The sequence below is a fragment of the Ovis canadensis genome, chromosome 1 (genome assembly GCF_042477335.2).
Source record: "Ovis canadensis isolate MfBH-ARS-UI-01 breed Bighorn chromosome 1, ARS-UI_OviCan_v2, whole genome shotgun sequence".
Classification (NCBI taxonomy): Eukaryota; Metazoa; Chordata; class Mammalia; order Artiodactyla; family Bovidae; genus Ovis; species Ovis canadensis.
This window is the reverse complement of record NC_091245.1, coordinates 13,098,870-13,122,350: the sequence shown is the minus strand read 5'-3', so window position 1 is coordinate 13,122,350 and position 23,481 is coordinate 13,098,870. Positions and strand designations below refer to the sequence as shown.

Genomic DNA, 23,481 nt, shown 5'->3' with positions numbered 1-23,481 from the left:
AAGAAATGGTCTTTATTATTCACCCATTTTTGTCACATGGTTCTAATCCATTATCTTCTCTGACCCAGGTGGCTTTCTTCCCTTGCTTGCTCATTCCTGAGCCTAGTAGCGAGCCCCCCCACCCCCAACTCCCACAGACTTTTCCTCAGGCAGGAAACCCGACCCACTGCCTGGCCTGGGACTGCTTCTAGGGCTGGGTGGTTTGTGTTATTCATTCTCTCTCTCTCTCTCTCTTTTTTTCCCCCTAAATGCAACAAAATAAAACCAAACAAAAAGCCCAACGCCTGGCGTGGCTTGTCAGGGAGTTATGCAAGTGTGTAAAAAAATAAAATAAAATAAACATTGAGTTTTCAGCATTTGGGGCTGTTTGATTAGGCACAGTGCAGAGCCAAGGGCCGGCGAGATGGAGGAGAGGCTGAGGGTAGAGGGGAGGGAATGGGGCTGGGGTGGTGGATGGGACCCAGGACCAAACTCAGAAAGGGCTGTTTGCCCCCTGCAAACTTGGCAAAGATCTGATCGAATGAGCCCAGACCCTGGTATTTAAAACCCAATGCTCTGCTTTCTCTGGCCATCCATCCACCATCTCTGCTGCCTGCCCATCATAATACACCAGAGGTCATTCCATCCATCCCCCTGTCACTGTAAATGACCCTGTGCCCTTGTCTCCATAGTCAGTGCTCCCCCTTCCTCCCCGGAGAAGGAGAGTCCACAGCCTGTCTTGATTACTCACCACCCCTACCCCCCCACACACACACACATCCGTATAGCTTTTCTGCTCTAACTTAACTCGTGCTAACTACAGTTTTAGCCCAGTTCCCTTTACCCAGTCTGAAGAGATGCTGAAGAATGCTGTTTGCCACCCCAAGAAGTGAGTCTCCCTCCTTCTCTCCTTCAGGCTTGATTTCAACAGCATCTGGGTCACTACAGGTGTCAGCAGCCCTTCAAGACCCATCCCACAAACATCAGCATGGTTCCTACCATTTTACCCGGCACTTGCATCCTTCATTTCACTGCCTCTCAAAACAGAGGAGCGCTCTGAAGCTCAGAGAGGTTAAGTAATTTAGGAACGCCACACAGCTGGTAAGTGTTGGAGCAGGGATTTCGTATCTAGGCTTTGCTTCAAGATCTATTCTGCACCAGCTCCCAGTGGAGGGTCCTCACCTGGGTTCCCTGGAGGTCACATTTCCTCTGAACTGGGAAGATGCTCTGAAGAGTTGACTGCTGAGAAGAGAGTGTAGGCGGGACCCCAGACTCCCTCGGAGCCTGATCCTTGTCACTTTCCAGGCTCCTGATGGGAAACTGAGGTTTTGGTAGGCTCACGGGCCTGTTCTGCCCCCAGGATGCCTGCAGCTGCGCCGGTGCTCTGGCCGCTTGGAACCGCCGGGGAGGCAGGGTAGGGGAAGGAGAGGAGGCAGGACAGAGGCTCTGCGCCAGAGTCCAGACCAAGGGGGCAGTTGCCAGCCCTGCGCTCCGAGCGCAGCGCCCCAGCTGAGGGCAAGGGCGTGCGGGAGGGGGGCGACGAACTCCCAGGCCTGGCGCTCCAGTCCGTTTTTTGCTGCGGATCCCGGGAAGGGGGGCCGGCTCGGGGGTGGGACTGAAAAGGGGGGGGATTCCCTCCCTCGTGCGCGCCGAGGACTAGCCCCTCTCCCGGCTGGGAGCTCCGGCGGAGCCGAAGCGCAACGGAGAGCCCCAGCGCGGGCGGAGAGCCCGGCGCGGATCGCCCGAGTGGGGACTGTGGAGAGGAGGGCCGAACCGGGCTGCCCCGGAGGACCGATGCGCCGGGTGGGGCGCCGGCCCCGGAGGGCGTGAGCCGCCCGCAGATTGAGCAACTTGGAAACCGGCGGGCGGAGCGCGGGCGCGCTGGGCGCCCAGGACAGTTCCGCGGCGGGCGGGTGAGCCGGCCGCGCCCTCACCCTTCCAGGGCCTGCGCCCGCCGCGGCTGGCAGCGCGGAGGTGAGTCCCCCCGGGAGCTGCCCCGTCCTCCTCCTTAGCGCCCGCTTCCCCTGGGACCTGGGGCTCCGTGGGCCCTCTCGTCGGGGCTTGGCCGAGATGAGTGCCGGGGTGGGGGGAGACCGTGAGAGGCAGGGGACTTCTGACTGCTCTCGAATCAGCGAGGGCGGAAGAGGGCACCTTTTGGGGCTCCTTCTGCAAGCCCTGCCGCCCCCAGCCTCGGCATCCCTCAAGCCTGTAGGCAGCCTCCCGGCGATGCCGTCCTCAACCCCGCAACCCCCTGCGATCGTCCTCGCTCGGAGTTCCGAACTCCCCAAATCCACCAGACCTATTCTCCACCGCCCCCCACCCCAAGCCCCTGAAGCAGAAGCTCTTGATTCCTGGTGTCTTCATCTTGGATTCCCCCGAATCCCACGGCTCCCAGTTACCATCCCCAGACCCCCAGTGCCGGAGCCCGGGCCAGGGCCCGACGTGGCAGACGGTGTGTGCTGCGCCCCTCGGGGCGCTGCGAGGCGGCGCGGTTCACTGTCCCGAGGGTTCGGGCGCCGAGGGACCGTCTTGCTTGGTTGGGGAGAGGTGGCCGCTGTGTGTTAAGCCAGGGCTCCCAGGAGGGCCGGCTCGCGCGCTTGGGGCAAGGGTTTTCTTGTGAAACCCGCCTCTCGGACTTGGAGAGTTCTCTTGGATTTGGGGCGGGGGTGGGGGTGCCAGTCGGGGGACTTCAGGTCCACCTCCCCTCCCCCTGCACCTGCTGGACCTCTCTAGATGATAGGGAGGAAGACTTTCAGCGCTCAGAGTCGTGATGGAGGGACGTGACGGAACCTTTCCCCGCTGCCTCTTGGTGTCGGGGAGCGGGGGTTGGGTCGACCCTCACACCTGGCCTGGCTCTGGCTGACACGCGAATCCCGACAGGTCGGGCGGGCACGTACTTGGTCCCGCCCCCAGCCCAGCAATTCTGCCCCCCGCCGGCCAGTCCTCTCCACCAGTAGCTGGTCCCGGGGAAAGCTAATGAGAAATTATCGGAATGGTTTACATTTTTGGGTCTGTATCCGGCCCCGGACCGAGTACCAATTTATCCAAATAGTGTTGCAGGAAAGAAGGTGAAAGATTGCAAACTTCTGGGGACGTTGAGTCTCCGCCCTGCGGCCCACCCCTCGGACGTGTCCCCCTCCCCAGTGTGTCCTCCCCTCCTGGACCACCTAGTAGGCGGGCCTCTCTCCCCGGCCCCAGCTCTGCCCCTGCCTCCCACTCCTTCCTCAAGCTGGGTCATGCCCTACACCTCTCAGCTCCCCGCCTCTTGCTCTGCCCTTGGTTCCTTCCTGAGCAGCAAACACTGAGCAGCTCACTGACTGTTTGTGCCCCGAGACCCTAACCTCTCCCTGCCCATGAAGTGGGAACAACTGTATTTTCTTCCTAGCGTTGTGGTGAGGAGTCAATGAGAACCTCCTGTGACAGGTGGTGCAGGCATGCCATGAATGTGGATCCCTCGCCACAACCCTGGCAGAGACAAAGTGCCTTCCTCACCCCCACGGATGCCTGAGCCCGTGGTCACTGCCAGCAGTTCCCAATGCTGGCTCTGCCGGTGCAGCGTGACGGGCCTCCCAAAAGAACCTGCCTGTGCCTTGTAGCCCAGGGGGCAAAGGAAATCAGCCAGAGGAACCAATAGAAATGAGGCAGGCTGCTTAAAAGAAAGTCATTAGCTCCTATCCCCTCTCTCAGCTGTGGCCCCACTGTGGGTGTCTGTGTGTGTACCACTGCACGTGTGTGGGTGGGGGTGAAGAGGGTGGGAACTCCTTCTCTGGAGGGAAGTGGAGTCAGAGACCTGGGATCTTCTGAGGCTTGCTACGGTGATATTTCTAGTCTGAGACCTGTCCTGCTTTTAAAATCAGATATCACATGCAATCCAGAGTTTTCAACTTTAAAAACAAAAAACAGAAGATCTAGTAATGTGGAGCCAGTCTTCGGGCCTATCAACAATCAGCTGGAATGGAATAGCAGATTCTCCCCTTAGATGGGGCGTCTGTCTTCCAGTTCACCCCCTCCACACTCTGTAGCCTTCCCATCTGTCGCTTGTATCCCTGACAGAGTGAACACAACTCCTTTGGAGGGTTGATTCTGTATTGAAACGCATCCCATCCCACGATGGTCGAGGAAGGCCAGAGCCACTTTTCCAGTGGAATTCAGATCTGGAGCCTCCTCCCTGCTTCCCTGCTGAGATCGGTGGGGATACAGGTGGGAGTGGGTCTGAAGATCCTCCCTGGCAAAGGTTGGGTGAGCCTGGCAGGGACCAGACTGAAAGCTAAGACCGGGGAGGACTGAGGGGGAATTCAGAGGGAGGTAGAGGGTAGTGGAGGAAGGGGGCTAGCCTTTGCTGAGCCCTGAAGCCTGGCGTGCTGTAGTCCATGGGGTTGCAAAGAGGCGGACATGACTGAGCAGGACGGAGCTGAACTCGGAAGCGCCTTGCCCTGCAGGCGCATGGAGTGCAGAGATGCATAGATCTGTTCTGCCCCAGGACCCCAGGCATACAGTGAGACCAAAGCCTCACAGACCCAGGATTTAACACCAGCTTTGTCCGGTGTGGTCTTCTTCAGTATTTGTCAGGTGGAAAGACTCAGGGCACCCTGAAAATGTATCTGCCAGGGTCCTCAGACCTTAGTGTGAGAAAGACCAGCATTAGAGGTTAACCATATCACTCTGAGTGACCCCTGGGGCCAAGGCAATCAACCATAAAGATAAATGCAAATATGGAAATTGCATCATTGTGCTCAGTGTTACGATTGGTATCCAGATGGTATGAAAACTGTCTTTTTGCTTTTTAGATGACCATTGGAATGTAGACACAAAATATAGTCTTGGTGGAAGAAATTGCAACATTTATTGAGTTCTAGTGTGCCGGGCACCATTCTGAGCAGTTTCATTTAAGCTATAAAAAGAACCACCACTCTCCTGTTGATAAAGAAACTGAGGCTCAAACCAGCTAAGCAACTAGGATAAGGTAATAGCTAATAAGTAGCAGAGGCAACATTCAAAGCCAGGCAGCCTGACTCTGATGTTTATGCCCTTAACCATTGTGGTCGATGGCCAGCCTCTGGGACTGGGGGCTGAAGACCCCAGTTTGATACACTCAGCCAGATGTCTGTAATCTGTGGGTGATGGAAGAGTGTGGTGGGAGCTGGGGCAGATGGAAAGGTTCTGGCAGGTCACACAGGGTGTACTGGAGGGGCAGGTGGGGGCTGGCAGCTGACGGGGCACTTGGGGGTGGCTGGGGGCATCTCCACAGGCTCCGGCCACGGCTCCAGGTGGGATCCATCAGTCTCGTGTAAACACTTCTCACAGGCAGCTTAAGCACTTGAGTGTGTCTGGCCTTCAAAGCCAGTGGGAGAGACCGAGGAGGGCTTGCTGAACTCCCTCGTGGGATAATGATTTATCTCCCATGCAGGTGGGCTCCCTGGGGCCTCCCTGGAGGCAAAGGGGGAAAGACTGGGACAGGGTTGGGAAGGGCACTTTCACTCAAGTGTTTCAACTTTCTCATTAGTTAGGCTGAAACGCAGACAACTCTCAGAGCAAACCTGTGAAGCAGGCGTATTTATCCCCATTTCATAGATGGGGAAACAGAGAGGCTAAGGGATTCTTTCAAGGCATCTTAACCAGCCAGTGGGAGAGCGATGCTTCCCTGGCGTCTCCAAAGCTTCCTGAAGACTCGCTGTTTCCTCCAGTCCCTGCCTGAGTATGGGTGCGTGTGCAGCAAGCGTGTGGGCCAGCGCATGTGCAGGCCTCGTTGTGAAAGTGTGAAACAAGCTGGGAGTGGGAAGGGGGCTTTCATCTCTTGACTCCCAGGTTGGGCTCCAACTTCCCTGACACATTTCACTGGGGAGGGACCGGTTCCCCCTGCCCCCATCACCCGGGCCAGCGGGTCCAGAGACCTGGCTCTCGCTGGGCTGGGGGATTATCCCCATTCTCTGTGTCTCTGGCCAGGGCGGGCATCGCTGCCTCTTTTATCCTCTCACAAAGGCCAGGCCCGCCGGGCCTGCTGTGTCAGAGTTTCTGTGGCTGGGGGAAGCCTTACTTCCTTTTCTCCCGCCAAGCCCGGAGGGCCATGCCGGGTCTGCCAGCTTGTCGGGGACCACTGCTCTAGCTCCAGACAGGTGAAAGGCACAGGGGTGACTCAGCACCAGGGAGAGAAGGCTGAGGGGTCACTTGCCGAAGGACAGAGAGAGTTGCTTGTTAAGAGTCATGATTTTACTGCAGCATGAAGTCTGTAGGCTAGACCTAATGAAGGACTTCCAGCTAGAGCTGTCTCACTTTGGGCAGGGCAAGAGCCAGGCAGCTGGTTTCCAGTGATCCACAAGTTTGATTTGAGTGTCCACCATATTCCAACTACTTGGGTAGCCAATTCTCATCCCACATCAGGGACTCTTGCAAGATAGGAAAAGGAGCCAATCTCTACTACAGGGGTGCCACAAGGGTAACTTGTAACATTCAGACATTCTGAGTTGTCTCCTGGGTAATGCACCACATGGGAGGGCAAGAGGCCCGGGTTGGGGGGCCCCAGTGGTACTCTAGAATTAACCCTTCTCTCTCCTCGCCCAACAGGTTGGTGTTTGGAGGTGTCCCGACTGAAGTGACAAAGAGTTCTCCCCATGTGACACCCCGAGGTGCCTTTGAGGAAAGCTCTCTGGGTCTCTTTATGGGCTGATGGAGAAGTAGGCTCCCCACACCCTCTCTGTCCCCAGCTGAGATTATGGTGGATTTGGAATACAGGGCAGATTTGGGATACAGTCCAGGCCTGGACATCCTGCTGCTGACCCAGCCCCGGAGGCGTTAGCAAGAGCCCTGTGCCGTCCACCCCTGCAGAGACCACCCTTCCTACCAGGGGCCTGGAGCCGGCGAGTGACTATGCGGCTTGGACTGTGTGTGGTGGCCTTGGTTCTGAGCTGGATGCATTTGGCCGCTGGCAGCCGGGGGATCAAGGGGAAGAGACAGAGGCGGAGTGAGTAACGGATGGGCCTGGACCACAGTGGCCCTTGGGAGTGGTGGTGGGGAGGGCACTGTCTGGGGACTGCGACCTTCGGCTGTTTCATTCTGTGATGTCCATTGCAGATTTCTGCTTTGTCCATTACAGCTATGTATGTCACTCAGTAGATTATCCAGTTTGTGGATTAATTTATTGAGATTACCCATCCTGTAGATAACTCACTTTGTCTGTTTTCCCTTTTGTAGATGCTGTTTTCTAGATTAACCCCTCTCCTGTGAGGATCCAGTTTGTGGATTATGCCCTTTGATATCACACCGGCTTTGTGTGGTATCCATGGAGATGCTTCCCAGCCCAGTCCCCCTGGGGTGCTCAGTGCCCCCCAGGAGTTCAGGGTTCCTTTCATTTAGTGGTCTGAATACAGCCCCCAAGTCCTTGGGGGCCAGGAAACCCACATGGACAGGCAGTGGGCAACAGGCTTCCCTGCCCAGGTCATGGGGAAGGGACAGTGGGGCAGAGTATTCATGGGCCTGTCCACCACTGTGGTTTTTAACCCTGCTCAGTGGGATTCAGGAAGCTGCACTGAGGGGTGACGGGGAGGCAGTGGGCAGAAGGCTGGCCCCACCACCCTTCAAACCAGAGTAGCTTCACTCTTCCTTGCTCTCAGGAAGCTTCCACATAAGGTGTCATTGGAAGAAAAGGGCTCTCAGCCTAAAAAAAAAAAAAAAAAACTCATCATTGTACAAATAGGAAAACTGAAGCTGAGAAAAGGGAAGAGACGACAGTCTAAAAGACACACAGTCAGTGTTGAAACCCAGGTCTCCTGGTTTCTGTGAGCCCAGCCTTCTTGAAAACAGAGCCTGATGGAGTATTTACCTGTCCTCACCATTCTCACCGTCTCTCCTAGGATCCTATCCTAGGCCGTCCTGAGAGCAGGTACTCTATCCTTCCCTCGATGCCTTCAGGGATGGCGATTCAGGACATGCCGTCATGTCATGGGAGTGGCCCCTGGGTATGTGGTCGAGGCCCGATTCAAGTCTGTCTGTCTCTCAGAGTCCCCTGGAAGTGATGTCACGCCCCAAGACGGGCAGCTCCTCTCAAGTCTAGCCCCACCACCTCTTGCTTCACTTCTGAGGCCTTCAGACCAAGGCCCACAGGAAGGGTTGAAAAGCCATGGAGTTCTGTCGGGTCTCCACGGGAGTGGCCAAGGCCAGAATCCAACCCAGAGAGAGAAGCTCAGAGAACTGGTGAAGCTGAAAATCCCTGGCTTAACAAACAATTAGAGACGGTTAGGTTTAATCAGCAGCGAGGCCTTGATTTTCCTCCCTTCTCATCTGTTGCGGCCAGTATTTTGGTCTCCACTGGCCAGATGCGGTTTAGCTATTTATAATCAGTCTCCTCTATTTCCGAGAGGAGAGAGAAAACGAGAGAGGCCACTCACCATCATGTGACGTGCATTAATGGCCACACTTCTGCTGCTGAGCCACACACTCACCTACACCAGAGAGTCAGGAGACCTGGGTTCATCATCTTTTGTACTTAGGAAAGAAAAAAAAAGTACTGGCCTGGCCATCAGAATGGGCCGGTCCCAGCAGCAGCCAATCAAATGCAGCCATTGTGATGTTTCCACTTTTGATACAGCCACATCCCACAGCCTGGGTAGCACGTAGCCCAGCATTTATTACCAATCGGTGTGAGTGACAGACATTCTTAATGGTGAGATGCAAGGACAGGGAGAGAGGTGGGTAAGACTCAGGGTGCAGTGGGGGTCCCAAATGGACAGAGGCTCAGAGAAAGGTGACTCTTCTCCCTTTTCTTTGAATTAACTTTTATTGGGGCATAGTCGATCGACGATGCTGTAAGCTTCCACTGCACAGTGAAGGGCACCAACCACATGTATACACAGATCCACTCTCTTCCAGATTCTCTGCCCATACAGGTCACTGCAGAGCACCGAGTGGGGTTCCCTGTGCTATAGAGCAGGTCAGCAGTAGTTATCTATGCTAAATACAGTAGTGTGCATACGTCAGTCCCAATCTCCCAGTCTACCCCTCTCCCCACTGTCCCTCTTGGTAACCATACGTTTGTTCTCTACATCTGTGACTCTATTTCTGTTTTGTAAATAAGTTCATTTGTACCATGGTTTTAGCTCCCACATATAAGTGATATCATATGATATTTGCCTTTCTCTGGACTCGCCTTTTTCGGCTCCTTCTCACTGCCCTTTCCTTCATCTGAAGCCTTCACCTCCTCCCCCAGAAAAGGGTCTGTAGAGTCTCTCTTCCTTGGCCGGAGCCTCATTCACTCTTCTCTTCATTAATTTCTACTGGAGTATAGCTGCTTCACAACGTTGTGTTAGTCTCTGCTACACAGCAAAGTGAATCGGTTATGTGAATACACATATCCCCTCCTTTTTAGACGTCTTTCCCATCTGGGTCACCACGAGCACTGAGTAGAGTTTGCTATGGTGTAAAGTAGGTTCTCGCTAGCTATGTATTTTGTATGTAGTCATGTATATGTCTTGGGCCCTTCCTCATGTGTCCGTTTCAAACCCACAGATCCTGGTCCTGGGTGCAGAGATGGATCTTGGAGCACCCACGGGTGATGGGGAGGAGACAGTTTCAACCTAGTGTAGGGAATGCTGAGGGGAACCAGGAGGGCTTTGGGGGCCCCAAGAGTGACTCTTGAGATGTAATTTTAAAGATGAGCTAGTAAGGAATCTGCCTGCAATGTGGGAGACCTGGGTTTGATCCCTGGGTTGGGAAGATCCCCTGAAGAAGGGCATGCCAACCCACTCCGGTATTCTTGCCTAGAGAATCCCCATGGACAGAGGAGCCCAGTGGGCTACAGTCCACAGGGTCGCAGAGAGTCGGACATGACTGAGGGCTCAGCACAGCACAGGTGATCTGCAGGCCAGGGAGTGGGGGTGGGGGAAGGGGAAGGGGAACCCAGGCAGGGGACCAGCATGTCCAAAGGTGAGGAGCTAGGATGAGGCGCAGACTGCGCAGGAAGTGGGGTGCAGCTGGGGGAGAGCTGGAGAAGTGATTCCTGGGTGCAGTTCTCAGGAGCCCTGGGGTTTTCACTGGAACTGCTCCGCTCCTTTTGCTTTATACACGGAGGCTCTTTCCTACTGTAAAGAAGGGTTGTGCTCTTAAAGAGCCAAACACCCATGAGGGTAGAACCATGAAAGCTGCCAGGAGCTGAGGGAGCACTGGGGGCGATGCTGCAGAAATGGGCAGAGGTCAGAGGTTGGAGCCCTTGGTAGCTGCCAGACTGGGAGTTGGCCCTTGACCCTGACTTGAGCTTCGGGTAATGAGGACATCCCCTTAGAGGTCTGAATCAGAGGAGTAGCGCTTGATCCAGCTGTAGTGGGGCGTGAGGGGAGGGAGCTTGTGCGGGAGACCAACAGACCAGTTAAAGGCTATTTGGACCCAGGTGAGAAAAAAGTGCAGGGAAACTTAGTTCACAGTTAAGTTGAAAAATGCCAGTCTTCCCAGGGGGGTGTGCCCAGGGTACCAGGGCACCAGGAATGGAGAGCATGTGGCCTCTGCCTGCTCAGTGAGGCCCTGGGTCCTGTCATCCCTGACTTCACTTCACCTCCACCCACGTAACTCAAGGGTCTCTAAGGAAACTAATTCCTCCAAGACTAGATACCACCCCTAAACCAAGGTCAGCCCTCCTCTGTGTCATGGAGCCTTCCCCTCCCGTGCCATTGATCCTCACCCAACCCCGCAACCACTCATTTCCTGTCCCACTCCCCATACTTTATCGAACAGTAAGCTCTGTTCATAGAGCCCCTTCCCTGAGCCCCTGTCTCACTCGCCTCATCCTCAGCCCTACATTTGGGAGAGTCTTATCCTTTTGTGGAGCCTCACTCCTTACTGGGCTCGCATTTAGAAACAAGGCAGGCTCCACTCTCCAAAAGTTCTTTCCAATGGGAGAAAAAGACATATTAGCTGATAATAATGATACAAGGCAGTGTCTACCGTGATGGATTCAAGTACTAGGGGCAGGGAACACAGAGAAATACTCTCTATCCAGATTTTACCGGAAGGCAAGATCAAGGGAGACTTCCTGGAGGAGGTGACTTTAGTTCTGAGGCTTGAAAGAGTTAGGCTTAGGAGGAGGCAGAGGGTGTTCCTGACAGAAGCACCAACTTGAGCAAGACACAGAGATGTGAAGTAGTGGGATGTATTCAGAGAAATAAAAATAGTTCCCTATTGCTTAGAGGTCAGAGAAGGCAATGGCACCCCACTCCAGTACTCTTGCCTGGAAAATCCCATGGACAGAGAGGTAGTTTTAAGAGATGAAGTGGGTGGGATCAGCTCATGGAAGTTTTTAGGCTGAAGTTCAGTTCAGTTCAGTTCAGTCACTCAGTCATGTCCGACTCTTGGCAACCTCATGAATCACACCACGCCAGGTCTCCCTGTCCATCACCAACTCCCGGAGTTCACTCAGACTCACGTCCATCGAGTCAATGATGCCATCCAGCCATCTCATCCTCTGTCATCCCCTTCTCCTCCTGCCCCCAATCCCTCCCAGCATCAAAGTCTTTTCCAATGAGTCAACTCTTCGCATGAGGTGGCCAAAGTACTGGAGTTTCCCCTTTAGCATCATTCCTTCCAAAGAACACCCAGGGCTTTAGAATGGACTGGTTGGATCTCCTTGAAGTCCAAGGGACTCTCAAGTGTCTTCTCCAACACCGCAGTTCAAAAGCATCAGTTCTTCGGTGGAAGAGCTGAGTCTTAGTTCTGCAGCAGATAGGGAGCTATTGATGGGTTGTGGGCTTCACTCGTAGCTCAGTTGGTAAAGAATCTGCCTGCAATTCAGGAGATCCGGGTCAGGAAGATCCCTTGGAGAAGGAAATGGCCACCCACTCCAGTATTCTTGCCTGGAGAATCCCATGGCGAGAGGAGCCTGGCAGGCTACAGTCCATGGGCTCGCCAATAGCTGGACACGACTTAGCGACTAAATCACCAACCACCAAGAGGCAGGGGCGTGACACCATGAATCTGAGTTTTGGAAAGATCCCAAGATGAGGAATCTGGGGACTTGGAACAAGTGAAGTCTCTAGAGAAGAGGCGCTGTGGCCAGAAGCCGCTCTTCAGGGAGCGGGGCTGAGTCACCCTGGGGCGATGCCTGATTACAGAAAGATCAGCTTCAGAGGGCTTTGCACAGGGATGAAGGAGGCAAGAAGCAGCAGGGAATGGAACAGACACAGCCCTGACTTCCTGGCTCAGTGCAGTGGGCTCCATGGAGCGCTTAGGAGGCAGGGGGCAGGGTGAGGTAGTGAGGAGTGGAGAGTACGGTGGGGGTAGGAAGAGCAGAACCTTAATAAGCGAGTTTTGTGAAGAAGTTGGAAGAAGACCCCATGAGCTCTTTGAGCACCTTCCCCATCACTGAGCCCACCCATCCTCAATGAGGCTCCAGCCCTGCAAGGCAAGCCCCTTCCCATCATAGGCACAGAAGCCAGAGGGAGTGTGTCAAATTGTGAACCATGCCCTTCTGAGGTCCTTTCTTTGCCAGTTAGAATAAAGCTCTATTTTCCATTTCACGGATGCACTAGGATGGTCGGGGCCTCAGAGCTTTTGCCCAGGCTGTTTCTCTGGTCTGCGCACCCTCTTCACCTAGCCTGCTTGGTAAGGGCACGTCCTCCAGTGTTCTTCCATTCCCCAAAATGTGCAGCCAGCCCTAGGTGGGCATCTGTTGCTGTTCCTCCACGTCCCCAGCTCCTAGCAGTTCTGGACACAGGTTAGGTGTGCAGTGAACGTCTGTGGAATAAACGAGCCTCAGTTTCTCCTGTTGAATCACCGTTGAATCATTATGTAACCTCTGCCACACCCAGCATCTCCTTGGACACCCCCTCTCTCCCAGCACACACAGCCCCCTGCCCTCTGGCTGTCCATCCCCTCACTGCTCATCTTTTTGCCTTGCTAAGCTGAGAACACTTTGATTCCCATCCCCCTGGATAAGTGTCCCTTTCCTCATTGAACTGGCCCTGCCCATCCTAGAGCCCCCCTCCTCCTTGCTCAGCACTCCTTCTCTTTCCTGAACCCCCAAACCTCATGGAGCTCAGCTTCTAGACCCCTGTCCCTGACCCCAGTCTCAAGCCTCAAGGCTGGTCTTACTGGCTGAGTTCTGTCTTGACCTTCTCGTATCCTTGGGTCTTCACTCCATCACTCCCTGCCTCTGTCTTGCTCACAGTCCCCGCTCCCTTCTCCTCACTTTATCCCTCACCTCCGTCCCCTCCGCTAACTGTTCAGCCCCCTGTGGTTGGGCCTGCATCCCACCACTCCACCAGAAATGCCCTTCTTGAGGTCACCCAATCACCTCTTGGCGCATGTGTTGTAGGGTTCCCCAGAGGTCCCAGCCCTGGTCCCCAAGATCTCACCCTCTTCCACTCGGTTTCCATCTCCCACCCCAATGTCCTCCCATCTCCCCAACAACTCCTTCTCAGCTTCTTTCCAGGCCCTTCCTCTGCTTGTGTGTTGAATGTGAGTATTGCCCAGGCCTCAGCTCTTGATCCTCTTCTCAAGCTGCACCCCTTCTTCCCCAGGATGCTTTCCCCTCCCACGGATTTAATCCCCACAACAGCTCCTCAGGGAGATCCATGCTCCCTCTTTCCACAGCCTGCCTCTTAAACGAGATGGTTCTCCATCTTCACCTTCCTTTACTCCTTAACCACTGACATCCACTCTCCACCTCAACCAGGGATGCCAACAGCCTGTTTGTGGCTGGGTCCTTACATGACATCTCAGTAGCACCTGGCATTGGGCTCCCCTCTCCTCCCTTGAGTGTCCTCTTCTCTCGACTTGCATGATGCAACATGCTTCTGAGTGTCCCTACCTGTCTGAGTGCTCCTCCTCGATCTCTTAGCTGACCCTTCTTCTTCTGTCCTTTTATTCAGTGTCTAATGCCTCTCCTCACTGTCCGCTCCCACTTCCCTAGCCATCTCATACACCTCCAGGCCTTTGATGACTGTTTTGTACTAAGGACTCCACATGTCAGGCTCCAGCCAAAATGTTTCTCTTGAGTTCCAGACCTACAGGTTCCGCTGCCTACGAGACACCTTCCCAGGGGCGTGCCACCAGAACCACAAACTCAACCCAACTCGTCATTTCCTCCACTCGAATCCGCTCCTCCTCCTGTGGGCCTTCTCTTGGCGAAGGGCCAGCGGCTATCCCGTCACCCAAGCCTGACCCCTGGGCATCATCCTTGACCTGTGCTTTCCCCCAGCCCTCACCCCCACGTCCAGTCCCTCACCTAGCCTCCTTGATTCTACCGCCTGAATATCTATCTTACGTGCATCTGTACCCTTCCACCTGTCCATCTTCCTGGTTCAGCTCCATCTCTTGGAACCTGGAAGTCCCCCTCCCTCCAGGTTTGCCGTCTGTGCAATGCATTCTCCACACTACAGAGGGACTTTCTAAAATGCAGCCCTGGCCATGTCTCCTGTTTTAAGGCCCCTGGGACTCCTTGTGGCCTTTGGAATGATGTCTGTGCTCCTTTTTTACAGACTCAGGCCTTTCCGCCTCTGCCCCCTGCTTCCCTCTGCACTCACTCCACGCACCAGCCATACTGAATGAATTTCAGATGCCCCATGGGCCGCGCTTTGTCTTACGTGTCACTGAGGCCTCTGCAGGGAAATGCGCACAGAGATTTGCTGCTGGTTGAGTGGGAGGCGGACAGCAGGATTCTAAGAAGGCCCTTTGCAAACGTGCCCTTCACTAAAGTGATAAGGGGGAATATGTGAGTTATGGGAATGTAACCACAGACACCCACAAATGGGACACCTGGGTGACTTTGGTTCTTGTTGTTGTGGTTCAGTTTCTCATTTGTGTCTGACCCTGTGACCCCATAGACTGCAGCACGCCAGGCTTCCCTGTCCTTCACCATCTCCCGGAGTGTGCTCAAACTCATGTCCACTGAGTCGGAGATGCCATTCAACTATCTCCTTCTCTGCTGTCCCCTTCTCCTCCTGCCTTCAATCTCTTTTAGGATCAGGGCAAGCCAAAAACCTGGAGGGAGCCTTCATTTCAGCCATGAATTGAATCAAATCCTTGAGTCATAGACAACTTAATAGCGTTGGAGCAGAAGTGGTGCCTAAAATCTACAGTGACTTATTCATTTGGAATATAGCTGAATAACAGCCCAAAGTAGAAAACCAGTCCCAAGCAGGCTCCCTCATAACCATGTGAGGAGTCCTTTCCTCTTACAAGGACCCAACCAACAAGAGTGATATTAAGTTTTAAATTTGTTGATTGGCTACATGGTAACATCGACTCTATATAAGTAAGTTCTCTATTTGAAAAATCAGTCTGGCCAAACTGGTGACAGTTTCCCTGTCACCCCTGGTTCTCATGAACTTTTTCCTCACTGCCTGGAACACATACTGGCTGTGAAGCCTTGTTCAACTAATTCAACCTCTCTTATTTCTTCATCTGTGAAAAAGAGGGGGAAAAAAAGAGTAGTATCCCCCACTGCATGGGTTTTAAGGATCAAATGATACTTGTAAAGCACTGGGAGCAGTACCTGCCACAGGATAAGTGTTCAACCTTTAGGAGCAAGCTACGGAGGTTATGATTAAGATTTTGTTGTTGTTTATCATTATTGTGTTTGCTACTCCCCCCCTCTCCTCTGCTCACCTTTCTCTTACTCATTCTCCTGTTATGAAATCAAGGATCATCCCTGAAGCCAGAGCTCTCCCCCACAGCCCTCCAGAGCAAGCATCCTCATCTCTCTTTTTAGGTGGTGGGAAGGGAGGCCCACAGGGTGCAGAGTTTCGCCCAGGGTCACAGGCCAGGCATTTGACTTCAGGTCCAACCAGTGACGTCTACGCCATGGGTCCTCCATTGCTGCACGGTCTTCTGCGATCTCTGCTCTGATTCCCCTGGTTCTCTCCTCCAGCCTGTACACAGCTCCTCACTGCCTTGTTCTTCTTTTAATGACTGGTCCCACCCATCCCCTAAGCCAGAACCCTGGGAAGTACCCCAGCCTCTGATTGGTCACAATGGCCATACTGATTGTATTTCCTGAGTATCTCTCAAATAATTTTCTCTCCGTCTCCACTGAACAGAACTTTGTTTAAGACTTTTCCATCTTTCTCACCCGGATGATCTGGTCAGCTTCCTCCCAAATGTTCCTCCAGTCTCTGGTCTCTTCCCAGGCTGCAGAGGACACTTCCCAGCCTGTAAATCAGACCAGACCTTGCTCCTGCTTAAAACTTGCTGATGACTTCTTTATTTCATCAGTTCTGAGAAAGGTCCCCCTAAAACATTGTGAAACAAGGGTTCTGTGGCCAAAATGTCTTGGAAGTGCAGCTGTCTCCCTCTTAGAAAGTTACTTAAAGTCACAGAAGCATAATGAAATGAATTGAAACGTTAATCACTCCCAGTCGTGTTCGACTCTTTGTGATCCCATGGACCATAGCCAGCCAGTGCCCTCTGTCCATGGGATTCTCCAGGCAAGAATACTGGAGTGAGTTGCCATTCCCTTCTCCAGGGGATCCACAAAGGCTGCAAAAAGCCCTGGAGTAGAAAATCCAGTTTAGACTTGTTGGACATGGTGGTTCTCAGATATATTCTCAGATATATCTAATGCAATGGCCTTTTTTCCACATCTTCCTATGAACATAAAGATAGGACTACTTATCTTCCCCCACTCCCCTGCCCACCTCTCCTGTACCCCCAACCTTCCTCAACTTCCTTCAGGTCGCTTTACACCTCTGTGGTCTTGCCCCTAGAGGGCCCTAGTCTCTACTTCCTGATGGACAAATCGTTATTCATTCTTGAAGAGTTCACCCAAATGGCCCCTCTTCTGTGACTCCCTTGGTTCTGGATTCTCTTGATCCTCGTGGCTGCCAGCTTGTGCCCATTTGCAGGCACTGTCCGTACCCTGGAGAGACCAGTCCAGGATAGCCAGGGGTCTTTGAGTCCATGTCCCTAGCACTTGCACTGCTTGTGGTACCTGGGCAGGGCCAGGTGAGTGTTGGTTGAACAAGTGAAGGAGGAAACAAGATCGTAGGTCTGAAACTCAACCCTGGGGTTGGGGACCTCACTGGCTCAAAGGATGGTTCCAACCTCAGCACCTTTGACATCTGGACCAGATTGCTGTTGTGGGGGCTGCCCCATACATTGTAGGATGTTTAGCAGCATCCCTGGCCTCTGTCCCCCAGAGGCCACTAGAAACCCCCTCCCCAGTGTGATCATCAAAAGGCTTCCAGACTTTGCCAAAAGTCCCCTGAGTAGCAGACTCATCTCTGGTTGAGACCACTGTTCTAGACATAGCTTATTCCAGTTGTCTTCCTGTCTCTGGGTAGGTGGCCTTTTTCTCATTATCCCTCTTGTCCTTAAAGTTTTCTCAGGGCTGTATAAATTCCAGGCTTCAGCACCTTCTCTGAGGATGGTGGAGCAAGTCTGGGGGGTGAGCCTGCATTGCTCCTGGAGCTAAGGGGGCATTTAGGGTGGATGGCAGCTCTTGCTGTGCTAGTTCCCTTGAAAGCAGATGGCTGGGAAGGTTTATAAAGGGGCCTTGCAGAGAGCTGCCAGCCTGGCCTGCACTTTCTGAGAAGCACATTCGTTCTGTAGGCTGAAACTCCTATCTACTCACTTTCCATCCTTGTGGGAGCCTGGGAAAGACGGAGGCCTCTCCCACAGCTGCCTCTCACCCTTGCTCCATCCTTGCAGTCAGTGCCGACGGAAGCCAGGCCTGTGCCAAAGGCTGTGAGCTCTGCTCGGAGGTCAACGGCTGCCTCAAGTGCTCGCCCAAGCTGTTCATCCTGCTGGAGAGGAACGACATCCGCCAAGTGGGCGTCTGCTTGCCATCCTGCCCACCTGGATACTTTGATGCCCGCAACCCTGACATGAACAAGTGCATCAGTGAGTGTGGGCAGGGCTGGGGAAGGGTGCTGGAAACTCTGGATATGGGGCGGGGGTGCTTTGAACTGTTGATGGGCTGCAAGAGGGGTGGAGGAGGTATTGAGGAGGGGAGTTCCTGATTCCAATATCCAACTGCTGGCCAGACATCTCCCCAGACACCCCACCCACATTTCCAGCCCATAACATAGCCGCATCTCCTCCCTCCAAACCTGCACTGACTTGTGTTCCCACGGGTGACTCTCAGTGTCCCAACCCATCACCCAAGGCACAGACCTAAGAGCCAGCCTCTCATCTATGCCCCCACCTTAGCCATTTGATAACCAAATTGTGCCTCCTCCAGCTCCTTTCCATCCTCACTGCCATTGTCTCATCCAGGTTCCCATCCCCTCTCTCCTGGACCACTGCAATAACCTCCATCTGTCCCCCAACCCTCATCTGGTTCCCTTCGACCCTCCCTCTGCCCTGCAGCCAGAAAGACGCTTCTGAGACATATAACCTAAAAAAAAATCGGGGCTGGCTCCACTGACTGCAGGGAAATTCAAGCCCTGGTCAGCCTTCTCTCCCCATCCTCCCCACCTCCCATCTCACTCTGCTCCGCTCTCTCACATCAGCTACAGTTTCACGTCCTCCGAAGCACACGCTGTCACACTTCCCTCTCAGCAGGGGGCCACGCGGTGAACCCTCTCTGGTAAACAATGCCAGTGACCCTCTCATTTTGTTCAGAGCCTTGGAGTTTAGCATGCATTTCCAGACCTTCTATCGGTTCAGCCACACAGGCACCTTGGGAGGGAGACAGACCTAAGTGATGGTACCCTTTTCATAGCTGATAAGATCAAGGTCCCAGGGAAATGCCTGAGGGGAGTTCAGAACTTGGATTCTAAATCCCAACTCTGCTGTTTATTCCTTGTGTGACCTTGGGCAAGTCACAGCCTCTCCAAACCTCATCTTCAAAATGTGGGTGTTCGTCTTTACCCCCAGGATTGTTGTGAGAGGCATATGTCAGCCTCAGTGTCTGGCACAAAACAAACGGAGCGGCTCTTCTTACTTTTGTTTGTGTTTTGCCTGCCACCAAACCCAGGACTCAGAGGCCAGGAGGCACAGAGGAGGGTGGGGTGGGGTGGGGAGCTTATAAGGATGGAGGTGGGACCCCAGGACTGCCCTCTCGGTCCTCGGGGATCTGGGTAGGGCATTCCTTGCTCTGCCTGCTCTTGGGAAACTGGCAGCCCAGACTTCAGGGGCGGGGACTAGTAGGAAGTCAGCTCCGCCCACAGTCCGGGAGGGGCGAGATTGTGAAAGACCCCTCTGGCTTCCAGCCTAGCCCAGCCACCCTCTCCTTCCACCTCCCAGCAGGAGAGAGAGCTGGCAGGAGGGCATCAGGGAGGGACCCAGGACTCTGACCAAGGTGGTTCCTGGAACGCGACCTTGCAGAGGCAAAGGAATTTGCCCTGGGATGGCTCCCCATCCTCCAGGCAGATTCTTTTTTCCCTGGGCAGGAGGAGAACCAGGCTTTGGGGTGCTGTGGATGCCCAGCAGTAGGGGAAGAGGAAACCACACAGCCACTCTCAGGGTGTCATTGTATCCCTCAGTTTGGCTCTGATTAGGTGGTCCTTGGGAGAAGGCTATGGCACCCCACTCCAGTACTCTTGCCTGGAAAATCCCATGGACGGAGGAGCCTGGTGGGCTGCAGTCCATGGCAACCCACTCCAGTGTTCTTGCCTGGAGAATCCCAGGGACGGGGGAGCCTGGTGGGTTTCCGTCTACGGGGTCGCACAGAGTTGGACACGACTAAAGCGACTTAGCAGCAGCAGCAGCAGCAGGTGGTCCTTGGGGTGCCCTGGGATACTGGGACCCTCCTCTCGCCCCACTAATCTCCTGTGCTCTGAATCTAGCTCTCTTGGGCCTCCCCTTGGGTTCCCGGGCCTGGAGCAGGTGCTGGGTTGGGCAGGTGGTGGGTGGGGAGAGTCCCAGCGGCCCTCAGGAGGGGCTGTGTTGGCCTCCTCTCTCCCCGCCCCTTGCTTTCATTTCTCTTTCTCCCAAGACTCCACTGTGGCAGTGGCAGCTCCAGGCCACTGTCCTGCCCTGTGTGGGTGGGTGGGCACGGGATGAGGGGAGGGGTCTGTCTGGGGCTGAGCCAGAGCCCCCACCCCTGGTCTGGCCCTCCCCTCAGAATGCAAGATTGAGCACTGCGAGGCCTGCTTCAGCCACAACTTCTGCACCAAGTGTCAGGAGAGCCTGTACCTGCACAAAGGCCGCTGCTACCCTGCCTGTCCCGAGGGCTCTGCGCCTGCAGACGGCACCATGGAGTGCAGCAGCCCGGGTGAGCCGGCAGGGTCCCGGCCGGAGAAGGGGTGGGCAGCGTGGGTGGGTGCAGGCTCCCACGGAGAGCGTGGGCTGGGCTCCGTGCAGAGAAAGCTCATGACGACCACCCCCTGAGTTTCTCTGAGGACTTTTATGCTCTCTGGACTTTAAGGATGCCTCTGGCCCGGGGCTGAGGCCGAGACCAGGTGGGAGAGGCTCCCTGGGGGGTACCTGGGGGCCAGGTGAGGAGCCGTGACCCCTTCCTCCCCTTGCTTTCCTCCCCTCCCGCCAGCACAATGTGAAATGAGTGAGTGGTCTCTGTGGGGGCCTTGCTCCAAGAAGAAGAAGCTCTGTGGCTTCCGGAGGGGCTTGGAGGAGCGGACGCGGAGGGTGCTCCATGCCCCGGGGGGAGACCACGCCGTCTGCTCAGACACCAAGGAGACGCGGAGGTGCACAGTGCGGAGGACACCCTGCCCCGAGGGTGAGCTGCGGCCTGGGGGTCAGCGGTCAGCACAGCTGAGGGAGGTCTGATGACCTCTGTTTCCTACCTGTGACCCAGAAGAGGGCTCAGGCCAGGGCCAGATGGGGCACCCTCAACTCAGGACCCCATGCTGTGCAAACCCGTGCCAGGCAGACAGTGATCCACGCAGCTGCGTGGGATGGCGGGAAGCTTCTGTGGTCCTATCCCTCCCCATTGCTTCTGATTCAGGGGATGCTGGCACTGGGGACCCTTAGAAGGGGAGCTTGGAAGGGGGGTGCGAAGGCCCAGAGAGGGGCAGTGATTTGGCCAAGGTCACACAGCCCGCAGGTGGCAATGATGTGGCAGTGGTGTGGGATGGAGGAGTGGGGAGCCATCCTGCCTGTCCCCAGAGCTGCAGTGCCCTGCTGGGAGATGCCCTCGGGCTACTGGGATCCAAGGTCTGAGGAAACGTGAGGAAAGAGGAGGCGTTTGGTTCAGGTGGAGAGTGAAAAGGCTCATGGGACCCCCTCTCAGTACCCGTGTTGCAGAGCCCTGTCCGAGGAGGTCTGGAGGGCACCTGGACCACATCTGGGCCTCCTCCCCAGCCCCCCCCCCCACCTCCCCACCCCCGCCCAGCTTCCTGACCACATCCCTCCTCCCGCTCTTGGCCATGCCCAGGGCCTCCTGCTGTGTCAGGACGCCCTTTGTTGACTCTTCCTGCTGTTGGGGTTCCAGGGCAGAAGAGGAGGAAGGGCAGCCAGGGCAGGCGGGAGAACGCCAACAGGAACCCCAGCCGCAAGGAGAGCAAGGAGGCGGGCACCGGCGCTCGGAGACGCAAGGGCCAGCAGCAGCAACAGCAAGGGACAGTGGGGCCGGTCACCTCCGCGGGGCCCACCTAGGGACCCTATTCAGCCTCCCGGTCCATGCAGAAGGAGCCCAGTGCTGCTCTGTGTGATGAGAGCTTTACTGAACCGGAGCACTGGGGGCAATGCGCACAGACCCTCTCCATACATACAGGAACACACAGACACGTGCACACAGACCCCCATGTCCAAACAGGTGACTGACATACGTGCAAACATGTGTGCGTGCACGCGCGCATGCACACACACACATCGAAGCTACTGGAAGACACTTCTGTCCCTGGGACATCACTGTGTGAGCAGGGTGGGGAAGCAGAGGGGTCCTCTCTGCCCCTCAGAGGGCCAAGAGGCACACACTTGGTTTGTGATGCAACCAGTGGACGCATCAGAGAGAACGTTGACCAGCGTCCAAGCCCAGACTCTGCAGAGTGGAACCTTCTGGAGGAGTTCATAGGACCAGCCTGCGTGCAGACAGCAGCCAAAGCTTGAGAACTGTTCAGCATCTCCAGCTGTGTGACTTTATCCTTGGAGAGTACTGTTACACATTCATATCAGGGCTTTCCTGACTCTGAAAACTGCTTAAAGGTTTATTTCAAATTAAAAACGAAAACCAACTGACAACAGTAGCCACAGGTACTATGCTTCTTTTCAGGGTACAGGGTTTGGTGGAGTACGTAGGAGAGCAGGAAGAGACAGGGCTGAATTTTAAGAGACCCCTGCTGGCCTCCTCTATGGGGCGGGGGTGGGGTGGGGGGATAATATGCGGGGAGGGAACCAGATTCTCTACATCTTTGTTATTCAGAGGGTGGCCTGTGGACCAGCACCAACGTTATAAGGAGGCAGCTTGTTTGAAATGAGAATTTACAGGTTCCATCCCAGACCTGATGAACCAGAGCCTGCATTTTAACAAGGTTCCAGGTGACTGGCATGTACATTCAAGCCTGAGAAGCACTGCTCTCATTCCCTCGAAGGATGGAATAGAGGTCTTGGCCAGCTTGCAGCAGGAAGGATCCTGGTCAGCTCTAAAGGAAGACTTCCCATCTGGGAGAGGTAGAATCTATATCCTGAAGGGTTATCATAGCACTTTAGGGGGAGGGAGTGTCCAGGACCCTGAGATGGCTGGGGACCACTGGACCCCAGTGGTGGGGTAGATGGCAGAAGAGTGGGTGGAATCCTTTCTTGTCATTCTGAAGTGTCCGCTGGCAGCCATCTGGTCACCAAGCTCTGGAAGGATGTTTGGTTTCCAGCGGGGAGCCAGACAGGGGCCTTGCTCTCGTGGAGCTTAGGGGTTGGTCGGGGGACAGGCATGAATCAAGTAATCCTTCCAAAAAATGTGTAATTATAGATGGGTGTAGTTGAAGACAGACAACCACTGAAACACACACATAGCTATGAAAGTAAATAAAAATAAAAGCTATCTCAGGGAAGTTTTTCAGAGGAGGTAACATTTGAGCTAAGCTCTGAAGGATGAAGAGGAGTTAACACAAAGACAAGGAAGGGTGTTTAGACCAGTGCTGTCTGATAGAAATACAACGTGAGCCACTTATCTAATTTAATACTTTCCTAGTAGCCACATTTAAAGAGTAAAAAGAAACAGGTGCAGTTCATTTTATCTTATATTTAACCAAATGTATGCAAGCTGTTCTTTTTAACATGTAATCAATATAAAAAAATTATTAGTGAGCTCTTTTACGTTCTTTTTTTTAAACTGTCTTCAACATTCTATGTATATACTTCCCCTTTATAGCATATCAATTCAGACACTAAATTTTCTCCAGAAATACTTGATATGTATTTAGGTTTAATAAAAATTCAAATTAAAGAGTAGATTCAGGACTTCCCTGGTTGTCCAGTGGTTGAGAATCTGCCTGCCAAAGCAGGGGATATGGTTTCAATCCCTGCTCCGGGAAGATCCCACGTGCCATGAGGCAACTGAGCCCACGCAACTCCTGAAGCCCTCACACCCTCCACAACAAGAGAAGCCACCGCAATGAGAAGCCTGAGCACAGCAACGAAGACCCAACACAGCTGAAATAAAACATTTTTAAACAGATTCACCTACCA

At 54.3% G+C, this 23,481-nt stretch overlaps 1 protein-coding gene across 3 annotated transcripts; it reads left to right on the top strand.

The window, feature by feature from the left end:
* Positions 1 to 1,439: 1,439 nt before the first annotated feature.
* RSPO1 (R-spondin 1) lies at positions 1,440 to 22,038 on the top strand. 3 transcript variants are annotated; one of them, XM_069548492.1, is made up of 6 exons: positions 1,440 to 1,953; positions 6,541 to 6,937; positions 17,605 to 17,796; positions 19,964 to 20,113; positions 20,387 to 20,575; positions 21,290 to 22,038. In XM_069548492.1, exons 2-6 carry the CDS (start codon positions 6,844 to 6,846, stop codon positions 21,451 to 21,453), a joined length of 789 nt encoding a protein of 262 aa, XP_069404593.1. In that variant the 5' UTR covers positions 1,440 to 1,953; positions 6,541 to 6,843; the 3' UTR covers positions 21,454 to 22,038. The 3 variants fall into 3 exon arrangements, with proteins under 3 accessions (XP_069404593.1, XP_069404678.1, XP_069404768.1); XM_069548577.1 differs by lacking the exon at positions 1,440 to 1,953 and adding an exon at positions 4,767 to 4,942; XM_069548667.1 differs by lacking the exons at positions 1,440 to 1,953; positions 6,541 to 6,937 and adding an exon at positions 7,827 to 7,931.
* The last annotated feature ends 1,443 nt before the right edge of the window (positions 22,039 to 23,481 follow it).